At 55.6% G+C, this 19228-nt stretch overlaps 1 protein-coding gene across 1 annotated transcript; it reads left to right on the top strand.

Annotated features, from left to right (window-relative positions):
- Positions 1-11634: 11634 nt before the first annotated feature.
- On the top strand, positions 11635-18915 carry LOC308197956 (maestro heat-like repeat-containing protein family member 7). Its single transcript, XM_080599328.1, has 13 exons — positions 11635-12579; positions 13007-13128; positions 13314-13468; positions 13820-13967; positions 14403-14590; positions 14680-14817; positions 15382-15496; positions 15922-16059; positions 16330-16506; positions 16674-16829; positions 17399-17731; positions 17869-17928; positions 18396-18915. The coding sequence occupies exons 1-11, from the start codon at positions 12462-12464 to the stop codon at positions 17729-17731; spliced, it is 1788 nt and encodes a 595-aa protein (XP_080455454.1). The 5' UTR covers positions 11635-12461; the 3' UTR covers positions 17869-17928; positions 18396-18915.
- The last annotated feature ends 313 nt before the right edge of the window (positions 18916-19228 follow it).

Here is a 19228-nt window from a genome sequence, read left to right on the forward strand (position 1 = left end):
CTATTTGACACCAAAAACAAATTTTTGAATAGAAAATGAATATCTGAAATTCTCCACATGAAAAAGAAGAGGATTTCTTTTTTTTTATGTCCTACCTGTAATTGGCTAGAAAAAAGCAAGATGATGGTCCGTCTGTCCAGCTGCTTAAAAATCAGTGTGTGCGTGTGCTGTTCTGCTGTCTCCCTGCATGAAATAAATGGGATCGGCATGAAATAACAACTTCATTAGTTTGCGTATGGAGCATTCCCAGTTTACATCTCTCCTGACTGCATCCTTCTGAATTTCAGGACACAACACATCCAGCTGAGTGCTCTAACCTAAACAGATGATGAGAATAGATGGAAAAACATTTTGCAGTCCAGTAGGTGGTGTGCAACCTGGGATGGCCTTGGAGCAGTTCACGTATGGACAGCCTGAACACTGCTACTCAGTCAGGGGCAGCTGACCCAAACTGGCCAAAGGGATATCCCACGCTGTATGACACTGTATTCAGCAATAGAAGACCAGGGAAGGAGAAGGAAGGGAGGACATTAGTGGTTATAGCATTTGTCTTCCCAATTAACCACCGCACTGGGGCCCGGGCAGTGGCTGCTGATCAGAAGTAGGAATTGAGTTCCCGTTTGCTTTGCTTGCCCAGCTGCTGTGGTTCAGCCCCAGCTGGCGGTGCTTAAAGGTACCCTTTCTGGCTGGGATCTTAAAGATCCAGCAGAGGCATATGCAGCCTATTTCCCATATGAGGCCTTTGACTAATAGCTCCTATGCTTCAGGGAGCGCTATGTTTTATTCATGAGTTTGCCAAAGTATTCAAGGATCTTCCAGAACAACCTCAGGGAGAATGTGGCTACTTTCAAACAGATGGCCAGAGAGGGGGAGACACATTTAGTGAGATTTTCATGCCAAGCCAAATTTCTGGCATCTAACCCTGGAGATTTGACCACAATCCCAGGGAGATGGCTGGTTTGTGACCTGAAAGAGCCCTGAGGCAAGGCACTCCATTCCATGGATGAGCTTGAGAAGCCTTGCTCCTCATGGCAGTTAACATCTGAATAGACCTTTGAGGTCCACCTGAAATTGCTAGGGATGTTTCTGAAGGCAGATCCTGCATGCACATCTTCAGTGTAAAAAATGCAAGCAGCTCACCCTGGATCTCATGTGTGTGCTGGATATGGCTGGTGTCTGAGAAGATAGCTGGCTTGTCAACATACATCCTGCTGCCCAGGATCTTCCAGTGAGGTGGGCTTTAGGAAAAAGCATCAGTTGTGTTTATACCTCCATCATCCAAACAGTTGTGTTTGGAGAGCTGCTGAGTTTAACTTATCTATGTGCTCCCTGGAGGAAAGTGAAGCTTAGCAAGGAAGCAACACAAGCCTAATACTCTGAGAGAAATGGGCATTCCACTCAGCGTGCTCTGCTCTTTCCCAGGGAGGGCAATGGGAGGGCAATAAAAATAAAGAGGTGCTCAATAGAAATCTGAGCCCCACCCAGGCCACTGCAAAGTTACTACAAAGCCCAGTCCATTTGGGTCAGCTCTGGGTGTATTTGCCTTCTTTTACACAGAATCACAGAATGGTTGAGGTTGGAAGGGAGCTCCAGAGGTCATCTGGTCCAAACCCCCTGCTTAAGCAGGGCCACCCAGAGAGGGTTGCCTACTACCATATTTCAGCTACATGTTTTGCAGTGAAACAATCTGTTTCAGATGAGGAGACAAGTATTTGCTGTGTGCATTTTACTGATGGGCTGCAGCTCCCTCCTGCTACAGCTTCTTCTCCGTTTTCCCTTCCATGTGGCTTTTTTCTCCCTCTCCTTCATACTCTGCAAGGCTGGGCTCTACCTTCAGCAGGCTGAATCTAATTCTGACTTCGCAGTGTTGATCCACCTCACCATGCTCTCTGAGAGGGTCTAAGACCACAGAGGAGCTGGTAATGGGGTAGCTCGTTGCTGTTGGACAGCCCATCTTCTTCGTTGTGGTTCTTGAGCTGACCTGAGCCAGAGGCATTGCACAGAGAGGTACAAGACAGAGTAATATGGGGCACAAAGAGGAGACTCCCCACGACATTCCCATGTCCCTGGCCAGGCAGGGAGCATGATGGCTGTAGGCATCCTGCGCTGGCCTGACAGCGGGCTTGGGGTTCCCTTTCCAAGGTACCCTTCTTTGGAGAGCAATATCTGTCATAGCTGTCATCAGCATCTTTGTGTGTCAGGACAGACTGCAACAAAACCCAAGTTTGTAATTGCCTCTGGAAAGCTGTTTGCTTAGGGTTTAGTTTAGATAGAAGGGACTTGTCCATGTCATAATTAATTAAGTGCTGTGTCTCATTAAGTGATAGCAACTCTACGTACACAGCAAAAAGGCTGTGGCTCAAGCTGCTGTGCTGTTTATATTTTGGGACTGAGCTGAAGTCTGTAGATTGTTGCTTTTAACCACACATAACAAGACAGGCTTAATTGGAGAAATGCTTTGGATATCACACTGCTAAGCAGACACGGGGGTGCTCTGAGCTCTCTCTGAATGGGAAAATCTTCTACCTTTTAAAAACCCTGTTTCTGTCTCCCACCTGCATCAAGGCAAAGATGAGGGCTACTTCCTCTTCTACTACTTCTTCTTCTTTCTTTCTTTTTTTTTTAAATCCAGTTTTAAAGTGTCATCACAGAGAAACGGCAATTTGTGGAGAAGGCAACTGTATGAAGAGTTTTCCTGTATGGCAAACACATCTCCTTTTCTAAGCCTCCTGGCCAGCTGACAGCAATGTACCATGCATAACACTGCTCCCTGCTGCACACGCTGACACTGGTTTCAGTAAGTTTCTCTCTCCTGAAGGTTTTTTTTGGCTCACTCAGCAGAGGTGTTTTGAGGGTACATATTATGGTTGAAAGATGGTTGAAAAACTTGAAATTGCTGACCACAACAATCCTGGTACAGATAGCAGACCAAGGGTCAAAACACTTCCAGCTTCCTGCTCCTGGGTGCTAAGCAGCAGAATGGCTGTGCTAACACAGAGACTGCACTGAATGAAACAGATGCCAATATGCTGCATTTGTACAGCTCTTAGATAATCAGGAGGATGATCTTGCATCAGTGCAGGAAACAAAAAGGTGACAACACATCAGCTAGTATTAGGAACTGATTCTAGCATCTACACAAGGTGCTCTGCAATCAACAGCTCCAGGCCTCACAACATACCAGACAGCAGAAAGCCTCTGCTGTAATCTCGGAGTACTGGAGAAGATACCTTCATCAGTCTATTCCATTCATATTGCTCTGGGTCTGATTAAAAGAGCCCTTTGCACCCAGGTTAGTCCTCCCTTCAGAAGGACTAACACCTGGATAAAATCAAGAGCAAATCCTGTGTTGCCCACACACCCCTTGTAGGCTGGACCTCTTCAGGCAGATTGCCAACTTGAATCCCAGGAACTGAATCCTTTGAGTAGTTCATAAAAGCTAAAGCAGCACCTCTGGCTCTCAGACTCAGTGACACAGAGTGTTAGAAAGCCCTTTTATTTCCTGGTTTACACTGGTAATGCTGTGGTCATTAGCAAGATGAGTTACTCAGTGCACACAGTGCATCTCTCAAACTCATGGATTTCACTCCTGTGTAACAAACGGGCTTAGCAGCAGATATGCCATTTCTAGGGAGAATAACACGTTTCCTCCTTGGAAGACAGGGAAGCTCCACTAAACCAAGTGGAGAACATGAGTGTGGTGGGTTGACCCTAGCCAGCAGTCGAACACCCACACAGCTTCTCTCGTTCACTCCCCTCTGTTGTGGGATAAGGAAGGTTGGAAGACTCATGAATCAAGATAACAGTTTAACAGGGAAAACAAAAGCTGCGTAAGGTGCACACAGCCCTTCTCACTTCTGTTTAGGGTGACTTTAAAGAGTAGGTGGCCTTTCTCCAGTTCCAGTACCCTTCTTACAGACATGGCTGAGGAGCACTTCAAGAAGTGAACATGAGAGAAGACAGCATGTAGCCCTCTTGGAAACAAGAGAATTTACATGAGAAGTTCATGACATCTTCCTCTGATTTGATGTGACAGCAGAGAGCTCTAAACACTGTCTCAGGAACCAAGTATTGGCAAAATGTTTGCTTCCATCTGCCCCAGCCCATCCCCTCCAGCTACAGTTGAGACACAGCTGCAATTCACTGGCTGCTTTGTGTCTGGCAGCAGGATCTCCTCTCAAAACTGTCTGAGGCAGATGGAAACGATCCCCAGTAACAACTTGAAAAATAAGTAAACACTGATTTCACTTAGGGGCTTCTCTTCCACTTGCTTGATTCAGCAGGAGGAACACCCATGGCTGCCTGAGCAGCCCCAGTGCTGAGGGCATGGGACCTTCCACAGAAGCTGGCACGGTCTTCCTAAGGAAGATGTGGCTTGGTAATCTTAAATGCATCATTTGCAATGCAGATAAGGAATGGAATGGACAAGCAACCAACTAGTCACCTGGTATCTTTTCCCCCAGGTGTACTGAAATCACTAGGTATAGAATCATAGAATCATGAAGGCTGGAAAAGACAGAATCACAGAATCACAGAATCGTCTAGGTTGGAAGAGACCTCCAAGATCACCCAGTCCAACCTCTGACCTAACACTAACAAGTCCTCCACTAAACCATATCACTAAGCTCAACATCCAAACGTCTCTTAAAGACCTCCAGGGATGGTGACTCAACCACTTCCCTGGGCAGCCCATTCCAATGCCTAACAACCCTTTCAGTAAAGAAGTTCCTCCTAATATCCAACCTAAACCTCCCCTGGCACAACTTTCGCCCATTCCCCCTCGTCCTGTCACCAGGCACGTGGAAGTAAAGACCAACCCCTACCTCGCTACAGCCTCCTTTAAGGTACCTGTAGAGAGCAATAAGGTCGCCCCTGAGCCTCCTCTTCTCCAGGCTGAACAACCCCAGCTCCCTCAGCCGCTCCTCGTAAGACTTGTTCTCCAGACCCCTCACCAGCTTCGTCGCCCTTCTCTGGACTCTCTCGAGCACCTCAACATCCTTCCTGTAGCAAGGGGCCCAAAACTGAACACAGTACTCGAGGTGCGGCCTCTCCAGAGCTGAGTACAGGGGGACAATCACTTCCCTAGTCCTGCTGGCCACACTGCTTCTTATACAGGCCAGGATGCTGTTGGCCTTCTTGGCCACCTGAGCACACTGCTGGCTCATATTCAGCCGACTATCAACCAATACTCCCAGGTCCTTCTCGGCCAGGCAGGGTTCCAACCACTCATCTCCCAGCCTGTAGCTCTGCTTGGGGTTGTCACGCCCCAGGTGCAGGACCTGGCACTTGGCCTTGTTGAACTTCATGCAGTTGACCTCAGCCCATCGGTCCAGCCTATCCAGATCCTCCTGCAGAGCCTTCCTGCCCTCGAGCAGATCGACACACGCACTTAGCTTGGTGTCATCTGCAAACTTACTGAGGGTGCACTGGACGCCCTCATCCAGATCATCGATAAAGATATTAAAGAGGACCGGCCCCAGTACCGAGCCCTGGGGGACACCACTAGTGACCAGCCTCCAACCAGATTTGACTCCATTCACCACAACTCTTTGGGCCCGCCTACCCAACCAGTTTTTAACCCAACAAAGCGTACGCCAGTCCAAGCCACGAGCAGCCAGTTTCTTGAGGAGAATGTTGTGGGAAACGGTGTCAAAAGCCTTACTGAAGTCAAGGTAGACCACATCCACAGCCTTTCCGACATCCACCAAGCGTGTCACTTTGTCATAGAAGGAGATCAGGTTCGTCAAGCAGGACCTCCCCTTCATAAACCCATGCTGACTGGGCCTGAACGCCTGGTTGCCCTACAAGTGCCGTGTGATGACACTCAAGATAATCTGCTCCATGAGCTTCCATGGCACTGAGGTCAAACTGACAGGCCTATAGTTCCCTGGGTCTACCCTCCTACCCTTCTTGTAGATGGGCGTCACATTTGCTAGCCGCCAGTCGACTGGGACCTCCCCTGATAGCCAGGACTGCCGATAAATGATGGAAAGTGGCTTGGCCAGCTCCTCCGCCAGTTCTCTCAGTACCCTCGGGTGGATCCCATCCGGCCCCATCGACTTGAGTACATCCAAGTGCTGTAGCACGTCGCCAACCATTTCCTCATGGATAGTGAGGGCCACATCCTTCTCCCCATCCCCTTCCACCAGCTCAGGGTACTGGGTATCCAGAGAACAACCAGTTTTGCCACTAAAGACTGAGGCAAAGAAGGCATTAAGCACCTCAGCTTTTTCCTCATCCCTTGTAACTAAGTTTCCCCCCGCATCCAGTAAAGGATGGAGATTCTCCTTAGTCCTCCTTTTGGTGTTGATGTATTTGTAAAAACATTTCTTGTTATCTTTAACAGCAGTAGCCAGATTTAGCTCCAGATGAGCTTTGGCCCTTCTAATTTTGTCCCTGCACAGCCTCACAACAGCCTTATAGTCCTCGTGAATGGCCCGCCCTCTTTTCCAAAGATTATAAACCCTCTTTTTTCTCCTAAGCTCGAACCACAACTCTCTGTTCAGCCAGGCCAGTCTTTTTCCGCGCTGGCTTGTCTTTGGGCATGTGGGAACAGACCGCTCCTGAGCCATTAAGATTTCCTTCCTGAAGAGTGCTCAGCCTTCCTGGACTCCTCTGCCCTTCAGAACCACCTCCCAAGGGACTCTGCCAACCAGTGTCCTGAACAGCTCAAAGTCAGCCCTCCAGAAGTCCAAGACAGCGGTTTTACTGGTCCCCTTCCTGGCTTTGCCAAGAATAGAGAATTCTACCATTTTGTGGTCACTCTGCCCAAGACAGCTCCCGACCACCACATCTTCCACCAGTCCGTCACTGTTTGTGAACAGAAGGTCTAGTGGGGCACCTCCCCTGGTAGGCTCTCTAACCAGCTGCGTCAGGAAGCTATCTTCCAGGCTCTCCAGAAACCTCCTAGACTGCTTTCTCTGGGCTGCGTTGTGCTTCCAAGGATATGTGTGGGAGGTTGAAGTCCCCCACGAGAACAAGCGCTGACGATTTCGCAACTTCTGCCAGCTGCCTGTAGAACTCCTCATCCGTCTCCTCATCCTGGTTCGGTGGTCTATAACAGACCCCCACCAGGATGCTTGCCTTGTTGGCCTTCCCACTGATCCTAACCCACAGAGACTCAACTTTATCAGTCCCAGCCTCAAGTTCCACAACATCAAAACACTCTCTAATATAGAGAGCCACACCACCACCCCTTCTGTGCTGCCTGTCCCTTCTGAAGAGCCTATAGCCAGACATTGCAGCACTCCAGTCATGAGAGTGGTCCCACCACGTTTCCGTGATGGCAACCAAGTCATAGCCTTCCCGCTGCACGATGGCTTCCGGCTCCTCTTGTTTGTTACCCATGCTGTGTGCATTAGTGTAGATGCACTTCAGTCGAGCCATTGCCTTCTCCCCCAGCCTTGCCATTATTCCCCCGGCACAGCTCCAACAAGCTTTCTTTCAGCCCCATCCCCCTTCTTACCTAGTTTAAAGCCCTCTCAACGAGCCCTGCCAGCTCCTGGGCTAGGATCCGTTTTCCCCTTAGAGATAGGGACCCGTCTGCGGCCATCAGGCCGGGTGCCAAGTAAAGTGCCCCATGGTCAAAAAACACAAATTTTCTGTGTTGGCACCAGCCTCTGAGCCACGTGTTAATCAGGTGGGCTTTCCGTGTCCACTCTGTACCCCTCCCTGCTACTGTAGGGATGGACGAAAACACCACCTGTACTCCCGCTCCATCCACTAACCGTCCCAGTCCCCTAAAGTCCCTTTTGATAGCCTTCAGGCTTCTCTCTTCAATATTATCACTGCCAGCCTGGACTATCAAAAGCGGATAGTAGTCAGAGGGGCGAACCAGGTTGGGAAGCTTTCTGGCAACATCCCTGACCCTGGCCCCAGGGAGGCAGCAGACTTCCCTACGGGTAGGGTCAGGTCGACAAATAGGGCCCTCTGTTCCCCTGAGAAGGGAGTCGCCTACTACTCACCCTTCTGTCTTTCTTGGTGGAGGCAGTCTTGAGGCGTGGAGTCGACCTCCTCGCCCTAGGTATCCTCCTGGGTAGACTTTCTACCTCATCTTCACCCACCGGTCTCTCAAGCTCTAGGGCCTCAAACCTGTTGTGTACGCGCACCTGGGAAGGTGGGGGCAGTAGGGGGGGGGCGTCACCTGCGAGGTTGAGCAGGGACCTATCTCCATCCCTCCTCAACTCCTAGATCCCCTCCCTCTGTCCGACAGGGCAGGGTGTCCACCCCCATTTGGGGTGTCTCACCCTGGTACCTCTCCTTCAGGCCCTGCAGGGAGTTGCTCCACCAGTCTATCTCCCGCTCACACTCCCTGATAGCCCTCAACCTCTCCACCTCCTCCCTGAGCTCTGACACCAGGCAGACCAGGTTGTCCACCTGCTCGCACCTCACACACACAGTCCCTCTGCCTCCCTCAGATGGCAGCAACAGGCTCCGATCGCCTTGGCAAGATCATCTGGTCCTCCAAGATCTGGACCTCCAAGATCATTTGGTCCAACCATCCCTCTACCAGCAATATAGGCCCCAGTAGTAGTAGTAGTGTAGGCCCCAGTACAGACCCCTAGGGGACACCACTCGTAACGGGACGCCAGCCGGCCTTACCTCCGTTAACCATTACCCGCTGGGAACAGCCCTCCAGCCAGTTCTTTACCCAGAGAAGAGTATACCTGTCCAGGCCACGGGCAGCCAGTTTCCCCAGGAGAATACTGTGGGAGACCATGTCAAAGGCTTTGCTGAAGTCTAAGTAGACTACATCAACAGCTCTTCCCTCATCTACCAGTCTGGTCACACAGTCACAGAAAGAGATGAGGTTAGACAAGCACGACCTGCCTTTTGTGAACCCGTGCTGGCTGGGCCTGATCCCCTGGATGCCACACAAGAGCTGGGTGATCTCACCCAGGATGATTTGCTCCATAACTTTCCCTGGAACCGAGGTCAGGCTGACAAGCCTGTAGTTCTGCGGGTCCTCCTTACGGCCCTTCTTGTAGATGGGAGTCACATCGGCAAAGACTCCAGTCCTCTGGGACCTCTCCAGATAACCAGGAACACTGATAGACAGTGGAAAGTGGCTTGGCAATCACCTGCGCCAGCTCCCGCAGCACCCTAGGGTGGAGCTCGTCTGATCCCATGGACTTGTGGGCAGGGGGTCCACCACCGGTTGTGGGGTATCCCCCTGGCACCATTCCCTCTGACACACCAGGGAGCTACTCCACCAGCCGATCTCCCACTCACACTGCCTTACAGCCCTCAGTCCCTCAACCTCCTCTTCCAGCTCTGCCACCATGCTGACCAGATCTTCTACCCGCTTGCCCCTCACACAGGGGCAATACCTGCCTCCCTCCCCCGGCAGCAGCAGGCACCGGCACTCCCTGCACCCAGAGACCTGTACGGCCACGGCTCTGGACAGGCCCTCCCTTTGGGTCGCCACAGCCTCTTTGGGGCAAGCTCTTTGCCTGGCGGAGACCATGGTAAAAACTGCGGTCACAGAGACTGCCAGCAGAGAGGATGGACTCGAAGGGGAGGAGGGGCAGAAGCCCTGTGTGCCACCACACGATCTCCCACACCCAGCACTGACGCACGCTGCGGGTGCTGCTCACACACTGGCGCCACCCTCCCGGGGGCTGTTCCTAGGCAGAGGGCCTGGGCCCTGGCAGCACCTGCTCCCGTCAGCAGCTCTGGGTGGCCACGCAGGCCAACGCTCTGCAAGTCCCACAGGCTTCCCAGCTATGCCCGCAGGAACCTGAGCTGTGCGCAGAGACGGAGGGGAAGGAGGGCGGGTGACGGAGGAAAGGTTCTCCAATGGAGGGAGTCCCTGTCCTGAAGGTCCCATCCCCTCTGGAGATGCAAGAGGCTCTTTCTGTACATGGCCTGCGTCTCAGTGCTGCAGAGGAGAATCTGGCAACAGACTTTGGCAGAATGGCCTTATCCCCTAAGGGGCAGAGGGATCAGCGTGCTGGGCTAGGGGCGGGAAGTGCTGGACTTCTCTTCCTGCTCTTTCTCTCTAAAACTACTCATTTCCTAGGTGCTCATTGCTGAGAACAGCTGCTTTATCACTCCCAAAGTTGAGTGTCCCTCTGAGTATGCTCAGGTCAGCTCCATTGCCATCCTTGCAGCCACAGAGCAGACCTGCTCTTGTACACGCACTCACACCAGCCCCGTGCCCCCACAAGCACCCTCAACTTAGCCCCGCTCCCCTCTGAGCAAGCTTGGTGCAGCTCTGTGCCCACCGCGCAGGAGGGGAGCAGCTCTGGTCCCTGCCACAGGAGCACTTCCCTCCCTGGGTGCTGTCACTGTCCTGGCCGTCCCTGGCTGACGCACTTCCCGCAGGACTGCTCTCCCCAGACAAGGGCCAGTGCGTGCCTCTACCACACGATGGCAAGCAGAGACAGTGAAACGTCCCCAGCAGCAGGGCTGGAGCGGGCGGCGCTGGAAGGGGAAGGCGATTCTTGGCAGAGGAGCAGGGCTCCCCATCTCTCCTGCCTGGACCCCCCTGTGCTGGGGAAGACGGAGGAGCTGAGCCTTGCCACGCAGGTGATGTGCCGGACATGTTGTGCGCAGCCTCATGAGCTCCCATCCATGTGGCACAGTGGGTGCACGTCCCTGTGTCAGGATGGTTGTTCTCAGGCTGTAAAAATTCAACCAGTACGAATGCTAGCAACTGCAGCTGGGACAGAGCAATGCTGGACGCATGTGCACAGAGGGAGACGAGCGGCTGGAGAACAGCTCTGCAGAAAGGGACCTGGGGGAACTGGTCACCAGCGGGTGCAACATGAGCCGGCAGTTTGCCCTGGCAGCTGGGGCATTTCAAAACTGCCTTTTGGGGCATTCGACATAAAATAGCCAGCTGGTAAAATATGTGATTCTCCTGTTCTGCTTAGTGTTGGTGTGGCCCCACCTTGAATATGGTGTGCAGTTCTGGCCTCCACAATATAAAAAGGAAAATAAAACATCTGAATGCGTCCAGAAGAGGGCAACAAAGCTGGTAAAAAAGGACTGGGAGGCATGTCCTGTGAGAAGAGGCTGAGGACATTTGGGTTGTTGTCTAGTTCAGAGAAAAGAAGGCTAAGAGGCAAGCTCGTTGCTCTCCACAGCCTCCTGAGGAGTGGAAATAGAGAAGGAAGTTTTTCAGCTCCACCATCTCACAGTCACTGCAGACAAGGCCGCCTAAAGCCTTGGCTTCCCTATTGCGTGGAGAAGGAAGATATCATCAACGCAGGCCAGGAGCCTCCTGGATTGCATATGCCCTGCTGTGTTGTCCCCCCAGCAGACAATCAGGATGGTCGAAGGCCCCGGTGAGGACCAGTGCCTGCAAACAGGCTCCTATCTGTCTGTAGAAGGCCTCATTTACTTGTTCTCCCTGGTCAAGTGGCCTGCACCCACTCTAATGTCACCTTTCCCTCTCCTCCCTTTCATCCTAAGCCGTAAACTCTCAGCCAGCTCCTCAGCCATTCCAGACAGAGCTCCACACACTCCATCTGCTTGCTCCCATGAAGGGCAACACCCCCTCCTCATCTTGCCAGCGTGTCCTTCCTAAAGAGCCGCTATGCCTCCAATGAAACGCTAACACACTGGAATAACAATTTCCTTGAGTGACAGCAAAAAGGGGGGTTGCACCCCTCACAAATCATAGAATCATAGAATCATGAAGGCTGGAAAAGACCTCCAAGATCATCTGGTCCAACCATCACTCAGCTTGGTGTTGTCTGCCCTCTTGCAGAGGGCGCGCTCAATCCCACTGCTCATGTCACCGACAGAGATGTTAAATAATAGCGGTCCCAGTACAGACCCCTCGAGGACACCACTCGTCACTGGTCTCCACCTGGGCATCACAGTTGCTGTTGACCATCCATCCAGTTCCTTATGCCCTGGAAATCCAGACACAGAGGTGTACGGGTCTGGGCACTCAGACGTTGTCACCACCAGTTTGGTGACCCAGCCCCGCAGGCCCCTTCCCACCCACCGCTTGGTGGGCCTGTGACAAGGGGCTGCTGATGGGCAGTTCAGAGAGCTGGGGCACTGGGAAGCCGTGCGGGGTGGGTGGTGGGAGGACTGGAGGGGCTGCGGAGGCTGGAGGCTACGAGGGGCCAGGCTGGCAGGAAGGCCCTCAGAGCCAGGCTGGTGGGAAGCCCTGAGGGGATGGGGTGGCAGGAGGGGTCTGAGGGGCGAGGCAGGTGGCAGCGTGTCACGGGGCCCTTTGTGACCTGCCGTGATGCGGGCTCTGTCCAGACAATGGGCGTGCAGCAACGGGTCACGGGGCCCTTTGTGACCTCTGTGATATAAGTGCTGCTGGCAGCGTGGTTTCCCCACATTGCCTGGAGGACGAGACGGGACAGGACGGGAAGGAGTGGAGCTGCAAGGAGTCCCTGCAGAGCCACCCCATTCCTACTGCCCGTGTCTTTGGTGCTTCCTGGAAGCGTTTCCCATCCCTGTGGTGGGAGCCCTTGAGGCCAGACCTCAGCAGCATGGCGGGGAGACACCCCAGCATGCCCAAGAAGGCCTGGATGGAGGAGGAGGACAAGGTTAATGCCAGCCCAGCGCAGCAGCCTGATGAGCTGACCGAGGTGCAGGTGCTGCAGGCAGGTGAGTGGCCAAGCTGGGCTGAAGGGCTGGCAGCTGCAAGCTGCCTCTGCCCCTTCCCGTCCTCACAGGAGCTGCTGTCCCATGTGGCATCCCCAGGGGCAAGGGGCGAGGGGAACCGTCCGACTCCATGGGATGAGCAGGGAGAGGCAGGACGAAGCAGGGCATGGGCAGCCATCCTGTGGGTACAGACCTCTCCTGCCCAATGGCAGCAAGCACCTTGTGGGGTGCAGGGCTCTCCCCCCTTAACATGCCCCATCTGCTGGGGAACACCTGGCTCCGACGCATGCACAAGAGAGATTGGGCTCAGTGCCCCCGCTAGTTCCTGGCTCGGGGATCACCCTGCCCGGGCAGTGTGGTCTTGGCTGTGTCCTCCAGCCTCTCCCACAGACCCTCAGCTCTGTCTGTGCTTGGTCTTCACCAAATCCAGGCTGGGACCAGACAGAACAGGAGCAGCAGCAGCAGCAGGACAGGGACCAGAAGCAGGAGCAGGAGGCCATTGCAGTCAAGCTGGATGAGCGTGTAGTAGGCAGGGTCGTCCTTTCAAAACATGTAAGTATCCGGCTGGTGGGACTCAAGCCCTTGGGGGATCGTGTGCCCCGCTTGAAGCTCTGTCGTTGGGCATGTGACACCCTTTTTGGCCAGCACTGAGTGGTGGGAAGAGAAGCACTTGTCAGTGGACCCCGGGAAAGGGATTGCTCTGGCAGCAGCCCCACTCTCAGACATTTCTCCTCCAGGCACCGAACATCTTGAAGAGCATCTACCAGTGGCTCGTGTCCAACACAGAAGAGTCTGCCCAGCACCGTCTGGACAAGAGCCTTCTGGAGCTGGCCGAGGAGCACCCTCACGACGTGGTGGTGACCCTGCTGCGCTGCTCCCCATCGTGTGACAGGTATGGGGCCCGCCTGCCCTGATGGCTTGGGGCCCGCCAGCCTTTCGAGCCCATCCAGCGCCAGCTGCCAGCTGGCGATTTTCAGGATGCCCTGCAGGGGCCGAGCCCTCCATCGCCCCATTTCCCAGCCCTGCCACATCAGCCCCAGAGCCTGCCACCACAATCCCTCCCCGCCCCACAGCGGACCGCACCTCGGCCGCCTGCAGCCTGCAGGGCCGGGCCTGCCGGGTGCTGCCTGTGAGGGGCAGGGGGCAGAGGCAGGACTGGTGGCCAGCCCGGGCCCCTCCACGGTTGCCCAGGCCTTGGTGCTGTGGCCGAGGCCCCCCCTGACTGAGCTCTCTGGACCTCCAGAGCTGCCGCGACCATGTGGAGGCTGATGACCTCCTCAGCCCGGACTGCAAGGAAGGTGATGGCAGAGCTGTGCTGCGTGCTGAAGGACTGGCCCCTTCACAGGACGTCCACCTCTGACGGGGACGACACGGATGTCTTCGTCCTGGCCGTGAGTTTCTGAACAAGGCCTCTCTTCCCCCAGGGACTGCATCTCGGGGCAGCTATCCATCCTCCCCTGTCACTACATCTCCCTGCCTCAGGCGGTGGGCTGCAAACCTGGCTTAGGGGCAGGTTTAGGGGACAGGGCAGGGCCACGGCACTGCCCAGCAGGCTGCAGGGGCTGGGACAGAGAACCCAGGCTGGCTGCAGGACACAGGAGACTCAGCCAGGGCACATTCCCACCGCCCCAGGGAGGCTGCTTGTGGCACAAAGAAGAGCTGAGCCCAAAGAGCTTTGGTGGCTGAGCTCTGGCTGGGAGCCAGGCCGGGTGCTCTGCCTGCATCCCCCGTGGCCCACGTCTGCACCCGAGCCTCAGCCTCCCACGCTGGGGCCATGCCACAGGGATGTCTCAGCAGTGAGTGCCATCTCTGGGTCTTTTTTGCAGGCAACCAAGGTGCTGCGGGAGATCCTCCAGCCAACCATTTACTCAGTGAAGGTGGAGGCGCATTTCCCCCTACTCCTGCTGGTGTTGCTCTTCCAAATCTCCGCAAGCGCACAGCAGACACCAGAAGAGGTGGAGACGCTCTACAGGGAATGGCAGCAGGAGGAGAGCATTCCCACCAGCCCCAGCAGGTGCTCTGTCCCACTCCTCCCACCCTTCCCGTGGTCCTGGAGCCTGGGCCAGGGATCCCAGTGTGACCTGGGCTTTGCTCTGCCTGCAGGTTTGCGGTGCTGACTCTGAAAGCACTGCTATGCCGTCTTGGGTATGACATGCTGGTGCTTGAATTAGAAAAGAAGAATGCCTGGGAGACACTAGTCAACGCTGAGAGCCACCACTGGGCAGTGGGTCAGCTGGCCAGGTGAGGGCACCCTGCTCCCTTCTCCCCCCGGCATTTCTCCCTTGCAGACGGGGAGCCCCATCCGATCCCCTTGGTGGCGGCTGGCAGGGGCCCCATTTCTCAAAGAAAGGGGCTGCAGCCTTGGCTCTTGCGAGCAGAAGGGCAAAGCCTGAGAGAGGGTGGCTGCACGAGAGCAGTCCCCTGCCACAGTGCCGGCCTCCCCTCCCAAGGGCAGCCCCCCGGGGCAGGGCAGGAAGCACTGAGCGACACCGGCAGAGCCCGGGGCACATGAATCGCCCGTGGGCAAGAATGAGGTCTCCTCAGAAGGGGCAGGAAGCCTGCAGGGCAGGAAGCCCATTGTGCACCCAAGGTGCCCGCTGCTCTGGGGCGCTGGCTTTCTCCCTGCAAGGAGAGGTGGCGGAAGACCACGTCTCTGTGAGCATTAAATGCTGGTGGCTGCTGGAGCAGAGCTGAGGGGGCCCTGGCCTGGCCTGTGGTGTAACGGCTGGATGAGGGGGGCAGTCAGACCCAGGAGCATTTCACTCATTCTGCTCAGGACTTACCCTGTCTTCTTCCCTCTGCCAGGATGTTGAGAAGCATCACAATAAAAGAGCATCAACAGATTGTGCTGCATCTGGAAAAGTGGCTCAGCAGGAACGAGCCATGCTGGGAGGTCCCCGCCATGGCCTTCCTGGTCGAGGTGAGCCTGATGGCAAGCGGTGCCTGTCTGAGCTGCCTCTCGCCACGCCACCCTCTTGTGGCCACAGCTGTGGGGAGAGGCCAGCCGGTGGAGCTGGGGCGGGGGTGGGCCCCAGTTCATCCCCTTGGCACATGCTGCCAGAGTGACACTTGGCTACAGTTTTTCGTGCCTCCCTTGGGCAAGGTCTCTCTGTGCAATTGTTCCTCAGAGGCTGGGGTATCCCCGGCTGCTGGGGGCCGGGAGGAGCGGTCGAACACTGCCACACACGGGGCAAGGAGCCCAGGGGCTCTGCACATCCGCTGCTGCCTTTGGGCTCAGCTGCCTGCGCTGGTGCCTGATCCCTGCACTGGTGGATGTATCCAGCCCTCCATGGTGCGGTGTGTCCTGCTGGCCATTTCCACCTTTCACTGATGCGTATTTTTCAGATGCTGGCCTTTGATGACCTCAGAGTAGTGTCTGTCCGAGTCCTGAAGCTCTTCGCAAGATACCTGAGGAGTCAGTGCACGGTGATGCGTCAGCTGGTGCTCAGCGGCCTCACAACGCTCAGCAGAAGACCTCGTACAGTAAGCAGGGTTCAGCTGGCTGAAGCCATATTGGTGATGTGGCTCCGGGCCAGGGACGCTGGCTAACACCATTGCTTGGACTTTGCTGGGCATTAGGCACTGTGGGAGCTGCTCCCACCTGTCGTGCCTCCACGTGCATCTGTCCAAGTTCCTTGGGGCAGGACTTTGACTTCTAGGCCCCAGAGCAGCGGTGTGGGTTCTAACAGCCTGAGCATGTTTGCCTGTGCAGCCTTCTGTGGTTTCCTAACATGGTGTTGTTACTCCACACAGGCAAGAAAAATGGCGTTCCTGCTGCCAGAGATCATGAAGCTACTGCCAGAAGTGGAAGGAGATATGGTTGGAAACACCCTGATTGTGCTCATCAGAGTGTTCAAGGAGCTGGACGTCCGCAAGGCCAGCCGCATCGCTCTGCAGCTGGCAGAGAGGCTCCCAACGTTCTTTGACAACGTAAGGCTGAGGGCACAGGGCCCAGCTGGGGTCTCCAAGGGACGGTGCCTTTCTTGATGGATGTTGGGTGCTGTCCGGAAGCATTGTGCCCTGTGAATTTTCGGACCCTTGCCCAGGTGGGCCTGGAGCAGCTGGTGCTGAGGTCTTTTCTTCTTCCTTCCCACCAGGAATCCAGCTACACGCAGCTGCTCTCCATCCACTTCTTCAGATATGTGATGAACTTAGTAGCAGGAAGTGGAAAAGAGCAGCTGAAGAGACACGTGCGCCAGAGCGTGATCCCACTGTTCTTCCACTTGCACGATGAGAACCAGCAAGTGGCCAAGGTTGGCTTCTCTAACCAGCGTGGTCATTTGGGGAGGGCAATGTTGACACCCCGGGGTGGGACTGAGCACCCACAGCAAGGGCCGCTGGAGGGATGGAGCCGTGGGGTCTGCTGCCATCCCTGCTCCCTGCATCCAGCCCTCTGCAGGGCGGCTGGCTGCAGCCCCACAGCTGGCGATGGCTGAAAAGGTGGGCACGGCCATTTCCCAGAGCTGCTCTGCCTGCTCGGCAGTGCTCGGCAGCGGTGCGCGGCCACGCAGGCCAACGCTCTGCAAGTCCCACAGGCTTCCCAGCTATGCCCGCAGGAACCTGAAGCTCTGGGCTTGGACCGCCGGTCCCCTCCGCCCCTGTGCTATGCCCAGGTGCCCCGCAGATGTCCGGGCTTGGGCCTGCCCCAGCTCCCTAGGGCACTACTCCGCGGAGCAGACGCCTGCTCCCTGTGGTCACCCTGCCCCACACAGCGCCCTGGGCCATGCAGAGGCGTGCAGCCCCTGCAGCCTTGCCAAGGTGCTGGGGACACAGGTCCCTTGAGAGTTGGTGGTGGCATTTCAAATTCTCTCCTGCTCTTCAGGCCGCTGAGGAAGCCCTTCTCAATGCTGCCAATTTCCTGAAGAGGAAGCAGCTCGCGAACCTGCTGGAGACACAGCAAAAATGGAGACTCAGCGAGTGCCTGGTAAGGACAGCTCTGAAGCCCCAGACCGGGACTGGACAAGCCCACAGCGCCCCAGTGCATGGGGCAGGCAGCTGTCCGAGGGGGACGGTCTGCACCAGCCCCATGCCCTTGTGCTCTCCCTTGTGCAGCTGGAGGACGACAGCTGGCGAATGGATGGGTACCTGCGCCAGAGCCTGCCTTACCTGCAGAGCCCGCAGCAGCCCTTGCGACTGGAGGCGGTCAGGTTCATAGGTGAGCCAGAGCCCCGGGGTCCCTCTGTGCCCGAGGGGAGGAGGGCAGGTGGCCCGGCCGGCAGGGCCACTGGGGGGGGGGTTGTGCTGCTGGGAAGGGCTGGCGGGCAGGGTTTGTGACAGACTGTGTGTGCCTAGGGCTCATTGCGAGGCAAGTGGAGGATTGGCACGAGGAGGAGCTCCCCATCATCTACGAAGGTGAGTGAGGGCAGTGGGGTATCGGCGGAGGCTGGTGGGGAGGGGGAAAGACCCTGGGCTGGGAGCTCCAGCCCCTGCCCTGGCGCGGAGGGCTCTGCTGCTTGTGCGGGAGAGGGGCGGTGTGGGCAGAGGGGAGAGAGATTTCAGGGGCTTGTTTGGGGCCAGCCCCCTCCTGCTGGTCTCATTGCCCCCTGCTCCTGCCTGACCACAGGAAGAGCTGGGTGGCGCTGGCCCCAGCAGGAGCTGTTAGAATCATAAAATCAGAGAGTCGTAGAATGGTTTGGGTTGGAAGGGAGCTATAACGTCATCGAATTCCAACCTGTCTGCCATGGTCAGGGATGCGTCCCACTAGACCAGGTTGCTGAAAGCCCCGTCCAACCTTGCTTGAATACTTCCAGGGATGGGGCCCTTCCTGGGGTCCCCGCAGACAGAGGCTCTGACCTTGCCTCCGTTCCTCTCTCTCACAGCCATTCAAGGCATGACGGACGACGTCAGCTCCTCTGTCTCTTCGCTGGCAACTCAGACTCTCTTCATTATACAAGCTGCAGTGAGCTTGTCATGCACTGTACCTGGAGTACGACGGCTGAGCTACCGGCTCCGGAAGGCGTGGAAGACGAAGTGCTCTGCACTGTCCTTCCTGTGCTGCTGTTGCCGTGCGTAGAAATGACGGCAGGCATCCTGCGTGCTGGGGCCACCTGAAAGTGTGTGGAAGGCTGGGTGGCCCCTGGATTCTCCCAGCACGTGGCACATCTCCAGCCTTCAGGACCTTCCTGTCCCCTTCGCTTGCTCCCAGATCACCCTTCTGCTTGGCCCTCCCCAAATAAGCAGTCCTGCTTCTTCACCTTGTCTGCGTGTCTTTCCTTTGCGGCAATGAAATCGTGGAAGACTTGGGCCCTGAAGTGACTGGGAACCTCCAGAGAATGGCTGCCTGTGGAACTTACTGAGACTAAACACCTTGCCCCAGTTACGCCTGGGGAAGGAGTTCAAGCATATTGGTGTATCAATGATGTGCTAATTGGTGGCCTCAGCGTCTAGTGTCTCTGTGGTGGGGCAGACTCAAAAGGATATAGTTGCCCGTCTTGATTGCCCATTGATTGCCCAACTTAGTTGCCCTAAGTTTAGGGCTCCAAACTCCAGCAGAAAAGATAAAACTCCCAGGCCACCATGCCACCCACGGGCTCTCAACTCACATGTGGCAGCACGGACCCAAAGGTCCCACTCGCCCCAAGCAATTTTATTCCCAAAGTTTCAAGGATGCCGAGAAGCCCTACTCTACCTGGGAAAAGGGCCTTTTTATAAT

The sequence above is a fragment of the Anser brachyrhynchus genome (assembly GCF_964034855.1).
Source record: "Anser brachyrhynchus genome assembly, chromosome: 7".
Lineage (NCBI taxonomy): Eukaryota > Metazoa > Chordata > Aves > Anseriformes > Anatidae > Anser > Anser brachyrhynchus.

Excerpts from the sequence above, each read along its gene's own strand:
- LOC308197956 (XM_080599328.1), top strand. The coding sequence starts at position 12,462 with ATGGCGGGGAGACACCCCAGCATGCCCAAGAAGGCCTGGATGGAGGAG. Across the intron at positions 13,968-14,402 it reads CGGATGTCTTCGTCCTGGCC|GCAACCAAGGTGCTGCGGGA; the intron begins GTGAGTTTCTGA and ends TCTTTTTTGCAG. Across the intron at positions 15,497-15,921 it reads CCATGGCCTTCCTGGTCGAG|ATGCTGGCCTTTGATGACCT; the intron begins GTGAGCCTGATG and ends CGTATTTTTCAG.